We start from the raw sequence: 20,479 nt of genomic DNA on the forward strand, positions 1-20,479 counted from the left end.
TACACTTATCGCGGCAATTAGGCCTTAGGCATAGCGGGTCCGCCCATCCCCACTAAGCCTAAACAATTGTCCCTCATACCTCCTTACAAATGCTACCCCTAAATTCAGAGCCAACCTCATGCAATGGATTCCATTCACACTCACGGAAGGTCAATTCCCATTCGAACTAGGTGAGATTATAATCACCTCTCTACTGAAAGATCTCAAAAGCCCAATAGATACCCCCTCTTATTACAGACCCATCGCCTCAATCCCACTATACGCTAAATTAATAGAAGGACTGGTAGCGCAATACCTCACCAACTACCTAGAAGACTATAACATACTTCACCCCTCTCAATGAAGATTCAAATCCAGCTACAGTACAAAGACATTATTAGCAACGCTGTTGGACACAGCCAGACAGCACCTTAGTAAAGGAGGAAGAATGTTACCAATTCAACTCGATCTCTCAGCAGCATTCGACCTGGTAGACCACACCATACTACTCCAGATACTGGACGCCATAGGGATCTCAGGAGCAGTGTACAATTGGTTCCAAGGATTCTTAAAATCAAGAACCTACAGAGTCAAGTCAAACGACCATAAATCGGAACCCTGGTCTAATCCCTGTGGAGTCCCACAAGGATCACCACTATCGCCAATGCTCTTCAATCTCTTCATATCCTCCCTTGGCTTCACTCTAGATACCCTAAACGCAACATCTTTCAGCTACGCAGACGATATAACCATACTCCTCCCCTTCAACACCCAAGACCCCATTTCTTTAGGCAAGCTAAAAACAACACTGGAAGTAGTGGAAGGATGGATGCTAAAACACAAACTGAAACTGAACTCGGACAAAACAAAATTCCTACTACTCGAAAAAGACAAAACCCCATCCATAACAGAATTAGCAATTAACGTCACCAAATACCCCATACAGCCCTCTCTCAAAATTCTTGGAGTGACGATAGATAGATGCTGCACAATGCAGATACAAATCAACAAAACCACTCAAAAAGCATTTTTCACCATGCGCAACCTCCGAAAAATAAGAAAATTCTTCGAAAAAGACCACTACAGGATCATAGTTCAATCCCTTGTCCTAGGATTAGTGGACTATTGCAATATCCTCTATCTTCCATGCCTCACAAACTTGATAAACTAACTGCAGACCATTCAAAACACAGCCCTCAGGTTGATCTACTCACTCGAAAAATTCGACTACATCACTAATGCCTACCTTGACTCACACTGGCTACCAATACGTGCTTAAATCCAATTCAAATTTTACTGTCTGCTATACAAAGCAATAAACGGATCTGCACCCACCTATCTCAACAACCGTCTAAATTTCAACTGCACATCCAGAATAAGAAGAACCCAGAACCTATTCGCCTATCCTCCGCTCAAGGGAACTCAGCGAAAGAAGATGTATGACGGCCTCCTAGCGACGCAGGCAGCGAAACTGGACCCCTTTATCTCCAACTTGTTATCTACAAGTGACAACTACAAGTGACTTTAAATCATTCCGAAAAGAAATCAAAACCCTACTATTCAAAAAAACTATACAACCTCCCAACCGACCCTAACAAGTAACCAACCCTAAACTCTTCTTCCCTACTAGTATTCCTCAATTCTCCTCCCTTCCCCAACTTCTCCCCTCTGCCTCCTCTATTAAACCTTCCCTATACAGTACTCCCCCTGTATCTACTATGTAAACGTCCCCTAAATTGTAATTCCTTGCATCTATTATGTAAGCATCCCCTAAATTGTAACTTCCTGGAAATGTCCAGCTGTCTTATACTGTAATCCACTTAGAACTGCAAGGTAAAGGCGGAATATAAGTCACTAATGTAATGTAATATATATATACACATATACATATATATATATTAACATAGAAACATAGAAATTGACGGCAGAAAAGGGCTATAGCCCATCGAGTCTGCCCATACCAATGACCCACTCCCCGATTCTTACTCTCCTAGAGATCCCACATGAATATCCCATTTTCTCTTGAAATCTAACACGCTGCTGGCCTCAATCACCCTCTGAGGCAGCTCGTTCCAATGATCTACCACCCTTTCAGTGAAGAAGTACTTCCTCGCATCACCCTGAAATTTCCCTCCCCTGATTTTCAGCGAGTGTCCTCTGGTTACTGAGGGCCCTGTAAGACTGAAGATATCATCTTTCACCTCTATACGCCCAGTAATATACTTAAAGGTCTCAATCATGTCCCCTCTCTCTCTTCGCTCCTCCAGTGAGTACATCCGCAGTCTTTTTAACCTTTCTTCATACGTGAGTTCCCCGAGCCCCAAAACCATCCTGGTAGCCATTCGCTGAACCGACTCAATTCTCAACACATCTTTTCGGTAGTGTGGTCTCCAGAATTGAACACAATATATATACATAAAAGCAAAGCCTGCTGAACTGTTGGTCCTTACAATACAGTATAAATCTGTTAAGACACAATTTATAGTATTGGACTAGTCCTGTGAACTTGAAGGTTTTACTTGCTAAATTTTCTTAATTTTGAGAAATAGGTAGGAATATAGTGCACACTAATGCTTTTATTAATTCATGTGACTGTAAACATTTGTATTTGACTGGTGTTGCTCTTTGTGCCTTTATTACATCCTCAACCACCACTCCCAAAGCTGCCACCCTAGATGGCTGTTCAGTTTCCTTCATGGGAATAGCTTGTATGCATCCACTGCATGAATCATGCTGCTGTCATGTCATAAAGGGTGCTTAAAATTTCATACCCTGTTTTTTCTCCAGCCAAGTAAAAATTCCTTTTATCATTAAACTGATATTGTAATTTTTTTTTAATTTTTTTTAAAATTCTTTATTCATTTTATAATTCACAACAAGTGTACAGTAAATATCAAACAATTAGAATATAATATCACTTGAAAATCTACATCGTACAACAAAAAGATATAACCCCCACCCCCTCCCACTTCCATATACAAGAAAAAATATACCACATGAATATAATATCTTATCATTCATAGTAAAAGTACCCTGGCTCCAAGGCAATAGAAAATACCAACTTGCATAAATTTAGTTTAATATTGATCAGTAGATGCATTTTCTTAAAGTTTAAACAAGATGTGTTTATTAAGCAAACCGCAAGCAATAATACAACATACACAGTTCTCCAACCTATAAGAGCCCTCTTGCTAGAACAATTTTTATATTTAACTATAACATAAAATGAAAGCAAAAAAAAGGGGGGGGGGAAGGCACATATCGACAAACAAAGATTGCAGGCACAACCCTTCAAAAGGAGATAAGAATCGACCTATTAGCCTACAAAATTCAAATTACGCACAGAACCCCAGTAGATTAATTTTCTTGGCTTTTGGTTTTACAGAGCTCCTAGTTTACAATCAGCAAAAGTGGAGACAATGTCCAGAATAACAATTAAAATCTGAAAAACTATAAAATGCATATATTTTGCTTTTAATACAAATTTTGGTAAAAAGAAACATTTTTAAAAATTTTCTAAAACCCTTATAATTGGTCTGAGAAGTAACTTGAGCTGGTAAAGTTTTTGCAAGATTTAACAGCTTAATAGGCAAAAGTTGACTTAAATATTCTAAATATCCCCCTTTTATTTTTTCATTTTTTTTTACACAACACCACGGGGCAGTGGCCCCAAAGCCCTTTAAATCCCTATGGGCTTCGTGGCAGTTACCGCAGTGACCTGTGCTAAACGGTTTCATAAGAGGCCCATATTTTTTTTTAACTCTGACCACCTGAAATTAAAATGGGGATGATATTCTTAGATTGTACATCTTTTTTTGACAAACAAATTAACAAGCCCATATAACTTGGTGCCTTTCCATAAAAAAACAAAGAACTTAAACCATATCTTAGTTTCTACAGGAAGCCAGTATAACATCAGCAGATATGATGAAATTCTATCACTCTCTTTCTCAATCCAAAAATCAATCAAACTGTATTTTGTAATGTTTGCAAGCTATGTTATGAGGATTTTGAGCAATTCAGATATATAATATTACAGTAATCAATGAAAAAAATAGTGATTGAACCAAAGTCAAAGTATGTTCAACAAAGATTAATAGTCAAGATTACCATATAAGAGTAACTTTTTTTTTTTCCACCCATAACCTACCTGTGTCCTTTTCTAGCAAAAGTGCGGCGGTTATATGATATAGCAAATGTTCTGACCAGCTTGGCGCTTATAAAGAAAGTGCACGTAATAGAGGAGAGAGGACGCAAGCCTGCATTCAAATGGATTGGACCAGTTGATTTCAACATTCGTGACGGTAAGCAGATATGTAACACACACTACATTTCGGGAACCGAACTGCAGCTAATATTGGGTTCTATTTTCTCTTCAAACTTGATATACCACCAATTGAGCCAGAAAGCCCATCTGGCTGCTGTATAAAGCTACAAATCCGTATCAACAACAAAATAAGTACTTTAAAAGTTAGACTAAAGAATAATTATTCCTAGTGGAATTCCAAATTGCACAAAAACTGTTCTGTAAATGAAACGTGGTATAAACTAGATTTCCAGTTCAGAAATGGCATACAGAAGACTCTTGGCTTTTGTCACTTGAACCCAGCTAACAGTATGTTACACACTGGTCGATGTAAATATGGGAAAATGTAATGTTAGAAATATGTGACACCCTTCAATTTAGTCAAATACAAAACTTAATTTGAGGAGACATAACCATGTCTAAATAAGTTGTATGAGATCTTAATTTTTTTTTCTCTCTTCCCAAAGTCCCAATAATTTTTGATGTTCTCATAAAGGTGGAGAGCTGTAGAACTTGAAAAGCACATATTGTTACCACATTGGTTAATCATTCTCGGGATAGTCCATAACACCTTTCTACCTCCGTGATGCCTGTAATAGTTTTCCAGTGCAAACTATTTTGTCATTCTGGACAAGCAGGTTATCTCCCCATGGTCGTGAGCCACATGCAGAAGGAATCCACTCTAGATTTTTTCTGTGATCCTTCTACTGTGGTACATATTCTTCTAACTTTCAAGTGTCCAGGTTTATTTTGCATTTTATATACCGGCCATCGACAGCCATCTGAGCAGTTCTCAATCTAATCCAGTACTCTTAAGCATTTTCCCTTCTTTAGCACTCTCCAGACCAGTAGAGGTTAATCTTTACGAATGGGTATATATCCAATCATGACCAGCAGGTGGAGACTGAAAACAAAACTGTGGGACAGTATATAATATACTCCCTTCTCTATTTACATCAGTCTTCTTTCAGTCTCCAGCAGGTGTTGAGTGATCTGTACCCATCTCCCTTGGTAGGGCTGTTGGAATTTGTTTAGGGGGTTTCTAGTCCCTGTTTTTGGCCGGACAGAGCTTGGGCGGGCCCTGTTTGGGGGTCCGTCCGACCTCGGGGGTGTCAAACCCGGCGGGTCTCGAGCGGGGTCCCTCCCCCCACTTCCTCCACCTCCCCACATTTTTTTAGAGGAGCCTCAGCAGTAAGCCTTGTCCCCTAAATCAAGCAAGGCATATTGCTTCGAGAGCCTGTGGAGTCTGTTCTGAAAAAAAAAATCCTGAGGTAGTGCCAGTCTGCAGGGTTGCTTCCCTGTCAGTTTAATGTTTTTTACTGTATTTTTTCTTCTAACCGGCACTTTGTTTCTAGCTAGGTCGCGTATGGAGCAATTGTGCCCTTCTCCGGGGGAGTGGGACACAATTAGGTCCAGCCGCGAGGCACTCGCGGCCGGACTGGAATCAGTAGTTTGGCCCGGTGAGGTGGTGGAGCTCCGTCAGCAGCGGCTGCAGGCGTCCAGAGCTCCCCGCCGATGGTGCCTCGCGAGTCGGCTGGGAGCAGTGGGGAAGCCCGGTCTTCCCCAACCGCCCACGGAGGGATTCCCCGAAGGATTCCCTCTCAGCTGATTTTTTGACAGCTGATGCCGACTTGCCTGTTTTAGCGGCTGGGACTGTTCAGCCTTCTCAGCCGCTACAGGCCATGGAGGGAGCATTTTTGGCGGGAACTTCGCCATTTTCTCTGTCTGGCCCCTCCATTTTGTCTGCAATCTCAGGTGACCTTCCCCCTGTATTGCAAACACAGGGGCAGGTTTCAGCAGGGACCCCTGCTGGGGCAGGGAGTCCCTGGGGACCCCCAGGGGTTTTTTGTCCCCAATTTAATTTCTTTCTTTGTGCAGACAATTGGGGGTCCCACGTGCACTTGGGGGGTTTCGGGGGTGGTTTCCCTCCGCGCCCCCTATGGCTTTGCCTCCCTCTTTTCGTTTGGCGTCCCCTCTTCCTCCTCCCTCATCCAAGCGCCCGCGGTGGGGCTTGGATTGCGAATTGGTGGTCGGAGGAGGGTGTTGGCATGGTTGAGGACCTGGCTGCTTTGGCAGGCTTCCAGGATCCTCTAGAGGGGACGCCCACTGGCAGCGGGGCGGCGGGTTTCCCGTCTTCCAGAGCAGATGCGTCCTTGGTGCGCTTTTTATTCAGAGGGATGAGCTTTTAGACCTGATGTAGCAGGTCTCCTTGGTGCTGCATTTTTGAAGTTGCGCCACCGGAGACCCCGCGTATGGGGGCCCCTCTGCTTCAGGGGGTCTGTCCTGTTTCCCGCTCTTTTCCTGTGCGTCAGGATTTTCGGGATTTTGTGTTGGCGCAGTGGCCTACGGGCGCCATTTCGTTTGGTGTGCGCCTTGACTCATGGGTATCCCATCCCGGAGGGGGATAGGGCTACCTTAATTTCGCCAATGGGGGACGCGGTAGTCTCGGCACTTCCTAAGCGGCATACCGTGCCTGTTATGGACGGTGCTGCTCTTAGGGTCTCTGAGGAGCGTACGTTAGAGACACTTCTTAAGTATAATTTTGATGTCTCTGCCTTGGGGGTCCAGGCGGCTATTTGTGTGGGGCTGGTGGCTCGCACCGTGTTTCGATGGTCTGAGCATGTCCTGGATCGTGAGTCTGATGACTGGTCCTTAGTGGATCAGGAGGTGGTGAAGTTTGAGATGACTGCCTCGTTCCTCTCGGTTGTTCTTTGTGACTTGGTGCTGCTAAGTCTGGGACTTTTGGTGGCCGCACGCTGTACCTTGTGGCTTCGCGCTTGGTCGGCGGTTGCCGCGTCCAAAACTGAACTTCCCAAAATTTCCCTTTCGGGGGTTGTTTTTTGTTTAGAGAGGACTTAGATCCGGTGGTTCAGACTCTGACGGACTCTGAGGTGCCCCGTCTGCCTGAGGACCGTGCCCGCCCGGCATCTCTGGTTGGCATTGCCCGGGGGCGTCTGCGGGAATTTCGCAAGTTTCGCCTGGGGCATGGGACTGCTTCTTTCCAGGCTTCCGGTTTTTCCCCGGGGTCGGTTGGCTTAGCGCATGCAGTCTTTTTAGGGGGCCCGTCGGGGGGCTGGGAGTTCCCCCCCGGTTCCCCTGCTGCCCGTCCTGCGCGATGTCTCTTTGCCGGCGCCCCCTTTGGTTCCCGTGGGTGCCCGGCTTCGTAACTTGTTTCCCAAGTGGGCCAAGATCATGTCCGATCAGTGGGTCCTGGTGGTGGTGCGGGACGGTTATGTACTTGAAGTTTGCCCGCTCTCTGCCTGATCATATCTAGCCTATCCATGTCAGGTGGCATGGGAGACGCTAGCCTTTCGCTAGACCCTTCAGCGCTTGCTAGATCTCAAAGCAGTTGCCCAGTGTCCCCTCAGGAGTGCGGTATCGGCTGGTACGCCATTTCCTTTATGGGGCCCTAAAGGGAGGGGACCTTTCGGCCTATCCTTGGTTTAAACTGAGGTCAACAGGTCTCTCAGAATTCCCTTTTATTCGCATGGACACACTGCAGTCTGTCCTTCTGGCGGTTCAGCCGGGGGAGTTCCTGACTTCTCTCGCTCTGGCAGAGGCTACTTGCCTGTTTCCATTCGGGCCTCTCCTCAGCTCTTTCTTTGCTTTGCGATATTGGGTCTGCACTATCAGTTCTGTGTGCTTCCCTTGGGCCTGGCCACGACTCCCCGGACGTTCGCCAAGTTGATGGTGGTCGTCACGGCGGCATTGCAGTCAGAGGGCATTCTGGTGCACCCCTTCTGGGATGACTGGTTGTTTCGGGCGAAGTCGTTGCAGGAGAGCGCCCAAGTTACGGCTCGGGTGGTTGAGTTTCTCCGGTCACTGGGCTGGGTGGTCAACCTTTCCAAGAGTCGGTTGGTCCCCGCTCAGCATCTGGAGTACCTTGGGGTTCTGTTCGACACCTCCTTGGGGAAGGTCTTCCTTCCAGAGGCCCGGGTAAGCAAATTGCAATCTCAGATTCGCCTTCTTTTGGCGTCCCGGTGTCCTCGGGCGCAGGATTTCCTCCAAGTCTTGGGGTCGATGGCAGCGTTCCTGGATGTTGTGAGGTGGGCGCGGGCCCACATGTGTCTCTTCAGTATGCTCTGCTCCGTAGATGGTCACCCCAGAGGCTCAGTTTGGAGGTCCCTGTCCCTCTGCGAGGCTTGGCGTGCTGCAGTCTTCTTTGGTGGCTCCAGACCTCTCATCTGATCCAGAGGATGAGTCTGGATCTATCGCAGTGGACGGTGCTTCTCACGGATGCCAGTCTCCTCGTTTGGGGGGGCTCAGTGTCTAGGTCATTCAGCTCAGGGCACCTGGTCCATGGAGGAGGCGTCCTGGTCGATCAACATGTTGGAGACCAGAGCCGTCCCTCTGGCGATGTTAGCCTTCCGCTCCCTCTTGATGGGCAAGTCGGTCAGAGTCCAGTCTGACAATGCCACGGCAGTGGCTTATGTCAATCGTTGAGGCACCAAGAGCGCTCAGGTGGCGGAGGAGGCGGCTCGGCTCATGCTTTGGGGCGGAGTCACGCCTTCTGGACCTCTCGGCCTTTCACATGGCTGGGGTGGAGAATGTTCAGGTGAACTTCCTCAGTCACATCTTAGATCACAGAGAGTGGTGTCTCAGCCCTGTGGCTTTTCAGTTGATAATGCAGGCTTGGGGTCAGTCCCTGATGGACCTGACGGCCACGAGTGGCAATGCTGAGGTGTTCCGCTTCTTCAGTCGTCGCAGGGATGGACTGGCTGAGGGTCTGGATGCTCTGGTTCAACCATGGCCAACAGAGGGGCTGTTGTGCATGTTCCCTCCGTGACCATTAGTGGGCAGAGTTCTTCTCCGCATTGTTCGCCATCCGGGTCTGGTGGTTCTGGTGGCTCCAGATTGGCCTCGACATCCGTGATATGCAGATCTGGTGACACTCTGGTGGCGGATCCTCTTCCTCTGCCTCCCTTGGACGACCTTCTGACGCAGGGTCCCATTCCCATGTTCGACCCGTCTCCCTTCTGTCTTACGGCTTGGCTTTTGAAAGGGGTCGCCTTGGTAAGAAGGGGTATTCAGATAGGGTGATTTTTACACTCTTGGGGTCCTGGAGGCTTTCTACCTCTCAGGCTTCTGTGTGGATTTGGCACTTCTTTGAGGGGTGGTGCCAGGTGCGGGGAGTGGTCTCTCTTCGCGTTTCTGTGCCTAACATCCTAGAGTTCTTGCAAGATGGCCTGGATAGAGGCCTGGCTTCGGCTTCTCTCCGGGTTCAGCTTGTGGCCTTGTCAGCCTTTCGGGGGTTTGTGACGGGTCAGCGTTTGACAGCCATTCCTGATGCGATTCGCTTTTTGCGGGCGGCCAAGGTTCTCAGGCCTCCCGTGCGGTCCTCTATTCCCTCTTGGAATCTCAGTCTGGTTCTCTCTATTCTGATGCACCCGCCCTTCGAACCGTTGGGCGGCTGCTCTTTGAAGGACCTTACTCTGCAGACGGTCTTTTTGGTGGACATTTCTTCCGCTAGGCGTGTTTCTGAGCTACAGGTTTTCTCTTGTAGGGCTCCCTTCTTGGAGTTTTCTAGGGAGCAGGTTGTCTTGAGGCCTGTTCCTTCCTTTTCTGCCAAAAGTAGTTTTTCCTTTTCATGTCAATCAATCTGTGGTCCTCCCGGTCTTGGGTAGTTGGGAGGGCTCTTCTGAGCAAAGACAGCTGAGCAAGTTGGATGTTGGTCGGGTCCTTTGCTCTTATGTGCAACGGACCCAGGAGATCAGGAAATAAAATCATCTCTTTGTCCTTCTGACTGGTCCTCTTAGGGGGGCTGGCGCTTCTAGGGCTACTATTGCATGCTAGATCAAGGAGACTATTGCTTCCGCTTCTCTTCTGGGGCAGCAGCCCGTTCCGGAGTTTCTCAAAGCTCATTCTACTCGGGGTCAGGCGGCTTCTTGGGCTGAGTTGTCGCTCGTGACTCCAGTGGACATTTGTAAGGCTGCGGTTTGGTCTTCCTTGTATTCCTTTGTCAGACTATTTCGGGTAGATGTTCTGGCGCGTCAGGACGCGGTGTTCGGTGTGTGTGTTCTGGTGTCAGCCCTTCGGGGGTCCGCCCGTGTGAGGGACTGCTTTGGTACGTCCCATTCGTAAAGATTAACCTCTACTGGTCTGGAGAGTGCTAAAGAAGGAGAAATTAGGTTCTTACCTGCTAATTTACTTTCTTTTAGCTTCTCCAGACCAGTAGAGGTCCCCACCCTGTCTGTTGTTGTTGTTGTTGTTGGGGCTGTTTCGCGGGCAGTTTTTGTTTTTTGCTGCGGGTTCTAGTATTTTTCTAGGGCCGGGGAGAATTAAAGAACAGCGGCTGTGGCTCGGCTGGCTTAGCTGGCGAGCTGTGGGGACATTTTCCTTCTGGTATTTCTCCTCTGCATTTTCCAACAGCATTTGGGTATGTTATTTGTTACTCCTGTTCGGAGTATTGTTTTCTTTCTGTTTTCCAGTTCTTAGTTCTGCTTGGCTATTCGGCAGACTGATGTAAATAGAGAAGGGAGTATATTATATACTGTCCCACAGTTTTGTTTTCAGTCTCCACCTGCTGGTCATGATTGGATATATACCCATTCGTAAAGATTAACCTCTACTGGTCTGGAGAAGCTAAAAGAAAGTAAATTAGCAGGTAAGAACCTAATTTCTCCTTATGTGTCCTAGGAAGCTCATTATTCTAACTATGGTACCTTGCAGAAAGGGAGTAATGGTAAGCCCATAGTGATGGTCATTTAGGCCTAGATTCTCTAAACAGCGCCTTTAAAAGCAGTTGCTGACCGTATGTCAATCACGGTGCCATTTAGAGAATCACACCTCTGGCAAAGGTAGGCACCGGAAATTTAGGCCAGAGTCTTCAAGGCCTACGTTTCCCATGCCCACCTTTGACGTAAATTGCACCTAAGTAGATGTGATTCCGGCACCATTTTTTAGGTGCTGGTTGGCGCCTTGAAAATTCATTTTAAAAGTCCTTTAAATGGTGTTTTTCACAGGCACCCTCAGGGCGCCTACTGGCATCTTAAGGTACCATTTATAGAATATGGGCCTTATTGCTTATGTAAAACAAAACTTTAATGGATAAATTAAATGACTCCTCTTGTGATGTGGTGGTATTGGAAGAGTTCGACTAGTTACACAGTTGAAAATACTGAACACAGAAGCTTTTTAGAGTGCACCTACTGATGTTGGACTTTTTTTTTCTCTTAAAGAAGAAAGGAAGGTAGACACCCCGGCATCTAATGCTCTGCTGGATTTCAGAAGTGAAGCAGCTAACCAGCTAACTGTTACCATGACTGGGAAGCAGAGACTGTCACGGCATGCCTCCTTCAATATTGCTTCATCTTCTGAAGGGGTCAAGAGGAAAGTGAACTCTGAGCCAAACAGCCCCCAGAGGGAGAGAAAAGGTAACTACCACCAGGAGTTCTTTGGCTGTCAGTGAGCATTGTAGGTTCACGTGACCATGGTGTGATCAATCAGGATAGAAGAGCCAATTACATTCGTGCAAATAAAATTATAGATCAGATGTAATAAATGTAAAACTAGTTACTTGTTTGGCTGGCAGGGAGGGAGCAAGAATTCCATTGTTTTCAAGTACATTTGCTTGTAATCTCTGTTACTGTGCAGACACCGATGCACCTCTTTAAACAGGTAGAAACCATCAAAGAAAATAGGAAGATGATACTTACATGCAGTTTTTGCAGACATACACCTCACATGCATGTTCTATGCTCACATCTGAGAAAATATGGAATAATGCCCAACTTCTTTCCTCCCTCCTTTTTAATTTGAATCTACTTGTGCTGTGTTTAGCATCCTGCCCTAGGTCCTGGCTTCCAGCACAGCTTGCCTTGCATGCTTTCCTTTGTATTCTCTTCATGCCCTTTCCTACTTGCCTAGTGCTGGTGGTACAGGATGAATAGGCTGAAGCCACTGCATCTCCTACCTCTTTGTCTGTTTTAAGTAAGAGCAATTGGAAGTTAATAGTAATGATGGATTTAAAGGGATTGAGGAAAGATTGCCTGTAACTACAGGGGAATCATGTTCAGATAAAGGATTAAGGCTAATGGAAGAAAAGACGAACTCATGGCTGGAGTTCACTCTGGGTCTAAGGCACGTTATAATCTGATCCTGATCAATAGACTGTGTGGGGGAGTGTCCTTCCTATTCCTGCTGTACATCTGGTCTCGTTCTCGCTCACCAACTTTTAATTCCTGATTGATACTCGTAGGATGATGACCAGGAATTGCACATAGTGTCTATTACAGAACTCAGTATATATGAGTGTGTGTGTATTTTTTTGACACCTGATTGTTTTCACTGAATTTTCAAGGAATACTCAATAGATTGGTGCTATTTCATACGGCTGTCTTTGAGACAGTGCATTGGATTGAGAGAGCTGTTTTCTACTTAATAGCTTCCTGAAAGGTAATCAGAGTATTCATATTTCTAGTAAATGTTTTTTTTGTTTCCAGCATTTATCATGGATACAGAAGAATATTCTGCAAAGATGACACATCTAGCAGCTGTTTGCAGAGAGAAAACAGAAGAAAATGCCAAGTAAGTGGAGTTGTTGCCTGGCTGGCCCAGAACTTCCTCTCCGACGTCAGAATTGACATCGGGAAGAAGGTTTGTGGGCAGGCGCCTGGACCTTCCTTTGCTTTAGTTGCGGCGGTCAGCAGCAGCGGCAGACCAGGGGAGAGGGTGCAGCAGATGCGGGAGCTAGTCCGGGGGGGGGCAGGCTTCGGCGCTGAAGGGAGGGAGGCAGGCTGGCTTTAGCGAGGAAGGGAGGGAAGTAGGCTGGCTAGCTTCGGGGGAGGGGTGGAACAAAGGCTGGAAGGCAGTGAGGGGGACATGGGAAGAAGACACTGGGGGCACTAAGGACATGGGAAGGAGGCACTGGGGGCACTAAGGACATGGGAAGGAGGCACAGGGGGCAACTTGTCATCACCACCGACGCCTCCCCTTATGCCTGGGGAGCTCATTTGAACGAATTCCAAACTCAAGGACTTTGGACAACCCAGGAAATGAAACATCACATCAATTTCTTGGAACTCAGAGCGATGTTTTATGCCCTCAAGGCCTTCCAACATCTTCTCTTTCCTCAGGTCCTACTGCTGTGCACAGACAATCAAGTTGTGATGTACTACATCAACAAGCAGGGTGGGACAGGCTCTCGCCTCTTGTGCCAGGAAGCCCAGAAGATTTGGGCTTGGGCCACAGATCACCAACTATTCCTGAAAGCTATCTACATTCAGGGAGAACAGAATTCCTTAGCGGACAAGCTCAGCAGAATTCTCCAGCCTCACGAGTGGACACTCGATCCTTTAACTCTACAGTCCATCTTCGCTCAGTGGGGCACTCCTCAGATAGACCTCTTTGCAGCTCCTCACAATCACCAGCTGCCCCTATTCTGCTCCAGACTCTACTCTCCTCACCGTCTGGCAGCGGACGCATTTCTCCTCGATTGGTCCAATCTGTTCCTGTACGCTTTCCCTCCTCTGCCTCTCATGTTAAGAACCTTGTTCAAGCTCAAGAGGGAACGAGCCACCATGATTCTGATTGCTCCACGGTGGCCCAGGCAACATTGGTTCTCCCTTCTACTTCAACTCAGTTCCAGGGAGCCTTTTCTTCTTCCACTGTTTCCTTCTCTGCTTACGCAACATCAGGAGACCCTTCTGCATCCCAACCTTCCGTCTCTGCACCTGACAGTTTGGTTTCTCTCGGGCTGACTTCTCATGATACTCTTCTGTCTCAGCCCGTTCGTTCCATTCTGGATGCCTCCAGGAAACCGGCCACTCTGCAATGTTACCATCAGAAGTGGACACGGTTTTCTTCCTGGTGTCTTCTTCATCATCATGATCCCACTTCCCTTGCAGTGGAGACCTTGTTGGATTATCTTCTTTCTTTGTCTGACTCTGGCCTCAAGTCTACTTCCATCAGAGTCCACCTCAGTGCTATTGCTGCTTTTCATGAGCCAGTTCATGGAAAACTTCTCTCGGCTCATCCCTTGGTGTCTAGATTCATGCGGGGTCTTTTCAATGTGAAACCACCGCTCAAAGCCCCTCCTGTAATCTGGGATCTCAATGTGGTTCTTTCCGCCTTAATGAAGCCTCCATTTGAACCTTTGGCTACCGCTCCTTTCAAGTTTCTCACTTGGAAGGTACTTTTCCTTATTGCTCTTACCTCTGCCAGGAGGGTCAGTGAGCTACATGCACTAGTTGCTGATCCACCTTTTACAGTCTTTCTTCATGACAAGGTGGTTCTGCGTACACATCCAAAGTTTCTCCCTAAGGTTGTCTCTGAATTCCATCTCAACCAATCTATTGTTCTGCCTGTCTTCTTTCCGAAACCTCACTCTCATTCTGGAGAACAGGCTCTGCATACTTTGGACTGTAAGCGGGCTTTGGCTTACTATTTAGACCGTACTAAGCCCCACAGATCATCTCCCCAACTCTTTCTGTCCTTTGATCCGAATAAATTGGGACGTCCTGTTTCTAAACGTACGTTGTCTAATTGGCTGGCAGCGTGCATTTCTTTCTGTTATGCTCAGACCGGACTGACACTGGAAGGTTCTGTCACGGCCCATAGAGTTCGAGCTATGGCAGCATCTGTAGCTTTCCTCTGTTCAACTCCTATTGAGGAAATCTGCAAGGCTGCTACTTGGTCCTCAGTTCATACTTTTACATCTCATTATTGTCTGGATGCATTCTCCAGACGGGATGGACACTTCGGCCAATCTGTTTTGCAAAATTTGTTTTCCTAATGGCCAACCTTCCCTCCATCCCTCCTTTTGTTAGCTTGGAGGTCACCCATCAGTCAAGAATATGCTGCCTGCTTGTCCTGGGATAAAGCACAGTTACTTACCGTAACAGGTGTTATCCAGGGACAGCAGGCAGATATTCCTGCGTCCCACCCACCTCCCCGGGTTGGCTTCTTAGCTGGCTTATCCTAACTGGGGACCGCGCGCCTCCGTCGGGCGGGAAGGCACTCGCGCGTGCGCGGTGCAGCCTGCTAGAACTTTCCAAGTTCTTAGAGTGCAATCACTCTAAAATTGTCCGTACCGGGGCTCTGTCGGTGCTGTCACCCATCAGTCAAGAATATCTGCCTGCTGTCCCTGGATAACACCTGTTAAGGTAAGTAACTGTGCTGTCTCGGCGATTTCTAAGCGGCATACCGTGCCTGTTGAGGGCGGTTCTGCCTTGCAGGACTCTGAGGAGCGTAAGTTGGAGAACATTCTTAAGCAAAATTTTCAGGTCTCTGCCTTTGGGGTCCAGGCGGCTATTTGTGGGGGGCTGGTGGCTCGCGCCGTGTTTCGGTGGGCTGAGCGTGTCCTGGATCGGGAGTCTGTTGACTGGTCTTTGGTGGATCAGGAGGTGGCGAAGATTGAGATGGCTGCCTCGTTCCTCTCAGATGCTCTTTATGACTTCGTGCGGATCTCGGCTAAGTCTATGGCCTTTGGCGTGTCCGCGCAGCGTATTTTGTGGCTGCGCGCTTGGTCGGCGGATGCTGCGTCCAAAGCTAAGCTTACTAAATTTCCCTTCCGGGGGTCTTTTTTGTTTGGGGAGGAATTAGATAAGTTGCTTCAGACTCTGACGGACTCAAAGGTGCCCCGTCTGCCTGAGGACCGTGCCCGCCCTGCGTCTCGGGGTGGCACTGCCCAGGGGCGTTTGCGGGAGTTTCGCAAGTATCGCCCTGGGCGTGGGGCTGCTTCTTTCCCAGCTCCAGGGTTTTCCCGGGGTCGGTTCTTCCAGCGCATGCAGCCTTTTCGGGGGGCCCGTCGGGGGGCAGGGAATCCCTCCGCCGGTTCCCCCGCTTCCCATCCTGCACAATGACTCCTTGCCGGCGCCCCCTTTGGTTCCGGTGGGGGCCCGGCTGCGCAAATTTTTCCCCAAATGGGCCGAGATTACGTCCGATCAGTGGGTCCTGGAGGTGGTGCGGGACGGTTATGCCCTGGAGTTCGCCCGCTCTCTGCCAGACCTTTTCCTAGCCTCTCCATGTCAGACTCCTTGGAAGACGCAGGCTTTTCGCCAGACCCTTCAGCGCTTGCTAGATATCAAGGCAGTTGTTCCAGTGCCCCCTCCGGAGTGGGGCACCGGCAGGTACTCCATTTTCTTTGTGGTGCCCAAGAAGGAGGGGACCTTTCGGCCCATCCTGGATTTGAAGGGGGTCAACAGGGCTCTCAAGATTCCCTCTTTTCGCATGGAAACTCTGCGGTCGGTCATTCTGGCGGTTCAGCCGGGGGAGTTTCTCACTTCTCTCGATATGACGGAGGCCTACTTGCATGTTCCCATTCGGGCCTCTCATCAGCGCTTCCTTCGCTTTGCGATCTTGGGTCGGCACTATCAGTTCTGTGCGCATCCCTTTGGTCTGGCCACGGCTCCCCGGACGTTCACCAAGGTGATGGTGGTCGTCGCGGCGGCCTTGCGCTCGGAGGGCATTCTGGTGCACCCCTACCTGGACGACTGGTTGATTCGGGCAAAGTCGTTGCAGGAAAGCTCCCGGGTTACGGCTCGGGTGGTGGAGTTTCTCCGGTCGCTGGGCTGGGTGATCAACCTTTCCAAGAGTCGGTTGGTCCCGGCTCAGCGTCTAGAGTACCTTGGGGTTCTGTTCGACACCTCCTTGGGGAAGGTCTTCCTTCCAGAGGCCTGGGTGAGCAAATTGCAATCTCAGATTCGCCTGCTTTTGGCGTCCCGGTGTCCTCGGGCGCGAGATTTCCTCCAAGTCTTGGGGTCGATGGCGGCGTCCCTGGACGTGGTGAGGTGGGCGCGGGCCCACATGCGTCCTCTTCAGTATGCTCTGCTCCGGAGGTGGTCACCCCAGAGGCACGGTTTGGAGGTTCCTGTCCCCCTGCGAGGCGTGGCGCACTGCAGTCTACGTTGGTGGCTCCGGACCCCTCACCTGGTTCAGGGGGTGGGTCTGGATCTCCCGCAGTGGACGGTGCTCCTTACGGATGCGAGTCTCCTCGTTTGGGGGGTTCAGTGTTTGGGTCACTCAGCTCAGGGCACCTGGTCCACGGAGGAGGCCTCCTGGTCGATCAACGTGTTGGAGACCAGAGCGGTCCGTCTGGCGCTGTTAGCTTTCCGCTCCCTTTTGTTGGGCAAGTCGGTCAGAGTCCTATCGGACAATGCCACGGCGGTGGCTTATGTCAATCGTCAGGGGGGCACCAAGAGCACTCAGGTGGCGCAGGAGGCGGCTCAGCTCATGCTTTGGGCGGAGTCCCATCTTCTGGACCTCTCGGCCTCTCACATAGCCGGGGTAGAAAATGTTCAGGCGGACTTCCTCAGTCGTCACTTCTTGGATCCAGGAGAGTGGTGTATCGGCTCCGTGGCGTTTCAGTTGATAGTGCAGGCTTGGGGGCAGCCCCTGATGGACCTGATGGCCACGAGTGGCAACGCCAAAGTGCCCCGCTTCTTCAGTCGTCGCAGGGATAGTCTGGCCGAGGGTCTGGATGCTCTGGTCCAACCGTGGCCAACGGAGGGGCTGTTGTATGTGTTCCCTCCTTGGCCATTAGTGGGCAGAGTACTTCTTCGCATTGTTCACCATCCGGGTCTGGTGGTTCTGGTGGCTCCAGATTGGCCTCGACGTCCGTGGTATGCGGATCTGATGAGGCATCTGGTGGCGGATCCTCTTCCTCTGCCTCTCTTGGACGATCTTCTGACGCAGGGTCCCATTCCCATGTTCGACCCGTCTCCCTTCTGTCTTACGGCTTGGCTCTTGAAAGGAGTCGCCTTAGTAAGAAGGGATATTCAGATAAGGTGATCTCTATGGTCTTGGGGTCCCGGAGGCTTTCTACCTCTCAGGCTTATGTGCGGGTTTGGCGTCTCTTTGAGGGGTGGTGCCGGGCGCGGGGAATGGTCCCTTTTCGTGCTTCCCTGCCTACCATTCTAGAGTTCTTGCAGGATGGCCTGGATAGAGGCCTGGCTTGGTCTTCTCTCCGGGTTCAACTGGCGGCCCTGTCGGCTTTTCGAGGGTTGGTGACAGGTCAGCGTTTGTCGGCAATTCCTGATGTGATTTGCTTTTTGCGGGCGGCCAAGTTGCTCAGGCCTCCCCTACGGCTCTCTGTTCCCTCTTGGGATCTCAATCTGGTTCTCTCTGTTTTGGTGCGCCCGCCTTTCGAGCCGTTGGATGGCTGTTCTTTGAAGGACCTTACTCTGAAGGCGGTCTTTTTGGTGGCCATTACTTCCGCTAGGCGTGTTTCTGAGCTACAGGCTTTCTCTTGTAGGGCTCCCTTCTTGGATTTTTCTAGGGAGCGGGTTGTCTTGCGGCCTGTTCCTTCCTTTCTGCCGAAAGTAGTTTCTCCTTTTCATGTCAATCAATCGGTGGTCCTCCCAGTCTTGGGTAGTCGGGAGGGCTCTTCTGAGCAACGGCAGCTGCGCAAGTTGGATGTCGGTCGGGTCCTTCACTCTTATGTGCAGCGGACCCAGGAAGTCCGGAAATCCGATCATCTCTTTGTCCTTCTGGCGGGTCCTCATCGGGGGGCTGGCGCTTCTAAGGCTACTATTGCGTGCTGGATCAAGGAGACGATTGCTTCCGCTTATCTTCTGAGACAGAAGCCTGTTCCGGAGTTTCTCAAGGCTCATTCCACTCGAGGTCAGGCAGCTTCTTGGGCTGAGTCGTCACTCGTGCCTCCAGTGGATATTTGTAAGGCTGCGGTTTGGTCCTCCTTGCATTCCTTTGTTAGACATTATCGGGTAGATGTTCAGGCGCGTCGGGACGCGGTGTTCGGTGAGCGTGTTTTGGTATCGGCCCTGCGGGGGTCCCGCCCGTGAGAGGGACTGCTTTGGTACGTCCCATTTGTAAAGATTAACCTCTACTGGTCTGGAGAGTGCTAAAGAAGGAGAAATTAGGTTCTTACCTGCTAATTTACTTTCTTTTAGCTTCTCCAGACCAGTAGAGGTCCCCACCCTGTCTGTTGTTGTTATTGTTGTGTTGTTGAGGCTGTTTCGCGGGCAGTTTTTGTTTTTTGCTGCGGGTTCTAGTATTTTTCTAGGGCCGGGGAGAATTAAAGAACAGCGGCTGTGGCTTGGCTGGCTTAGCTGGCGAGCTGTGGGAACATTTTCCTTCGGGTATTTCTCCTCTGCATTTTCCAACAGCATTTGGGTATGTTAGTTGTTACTCCTGTTCGGAGTATTGTTTTCTTTCTGTTTTCCAGTTCTTGGTTCTGCTTGGCTATTCGGCAGACTGAGGTAAATAGAGAAGGGAGTATATTATATACTGTCCCACAGTTTTGTTTTCAGTCTCCACCTGCTGGTCATGATTGGATATATACCCATTTGTAAAGATTAACCTCTACTGGTCTGGAGAAGCTAAAAGAAAGTAAATTAGCAGGTAAGAACCTAATTTCTCCTTTCTCAGCGTACAGTGTGCTTTGTGGGGGGTGGGTTTTTTTATTTTATTTTTGGTAGATCATTTTGACTTGGCCATGAAAGTAAAGGGGAGGGAGGGGAGCTGCTGAAAGACATCTAGTAATCCTCACAAGCGTGACTGTGCAGGGAATTATTTTTGTAAAATCATGTTTTGTTATGTGACTGCATTATTTTAGACTTTAATTTCTATGAATGAATAGAATGAAAATGATATAAAATTGCTTGCTTGTTTTTATGTGCGTGCGCTGAAGGGAAGTGGAGAGAGAGTGGGAAGAAGACGCTGATTTATAAAATGACAATTGTACAGAATATTGTACCTTTTTATACTTTAATATAATTTCAGTATAAAACTATTCGAGGCTTGCGGGGACGGAGACAAATTTTTTTTCCCCGTGTCATTCTCTGGGCTCTGCCACGAATCGATTTTGACTATGTACGGGCGAGCGGGGTGTCAGTCGGGTTGACGTAGCCGTCGTAGCGCAAGCGGGCGTGGGGTATGGCTCTCAAAAGAAATCTTAATCGTTGTACTGCTGATCTTTGGCTCTTTTGACTAATGAGTTTGCCTACCACTGCTCTAGTGGAACAATGTTGCCTCAAGTCCTGTAATCCACTGGAGTCCAAAATCCTTTCTATTCTCTGTTTTTAAAAGCATTTCCATCAGTTTACTTGACACACAAGTCAGACTTTCTGGCCTGTAGTTCCCAACTTCTTCCTTACTTCTGCTGCTCTCCAGGACCACTACTGGCTCTAAAGAAGCATTGAAAAGTAAGCCAGCAGAGCTGCCAGGACTTCCCTAAGTTCCTTGGATGTATGCCTTATGGTCCCATCACTTTGTCCAACTTGAGTTTAACTAGCTTCA

At 48.7% G+C, this 20,479-nt stretch overlaps 1 protein-coding gene across 2 annotated transcripts in view; it reads left to right on the plus strand.

Moving 5' to 3' along the window:
* The window catches only part of E2F7 (E2F transcription factor 7), a 47,429-nt gene that overhangs the window by 17,639 nt on the left and 9,311 nt on the right, over nt 1-20,479 (plus strand). The window contains exons 7-9 of one of the 2 annotated variants that reach the window (XM_033953487.1): nt 4,146-4,283; nt 11,464-11,658; nt 12,727-12,811. In XM_033953487.1, coding sequence (XP_033809378.1) covers nt 4,146-4,283; nt 11,464-11,658; nt 12,727-12,811 — 418 coding nt within the window. The remainder of the gene's footprint in view (nt 1-4,145; nt 4,284-11,463; nt 11,659-12,726; nt 12,812-20,479) is intronic. The other variant, XM_033953488.1, reaches the window with a different exon arrangement.

This window comes from Geotrypetes seraphini, chromosome 7 (genome assembly GCF_902459505.1).
Source record: "Geotrypetes seraphini chromosome 7, aGeoSer1.1, whole genome shotgun sequence".
NCBI classification, from domain to species: Eukaryota; Metazoa; Chordata; class Amphibia; order Gymnophiona; family Dermophiidae; genus Geotrypetes; species Geotrypetes seraphini.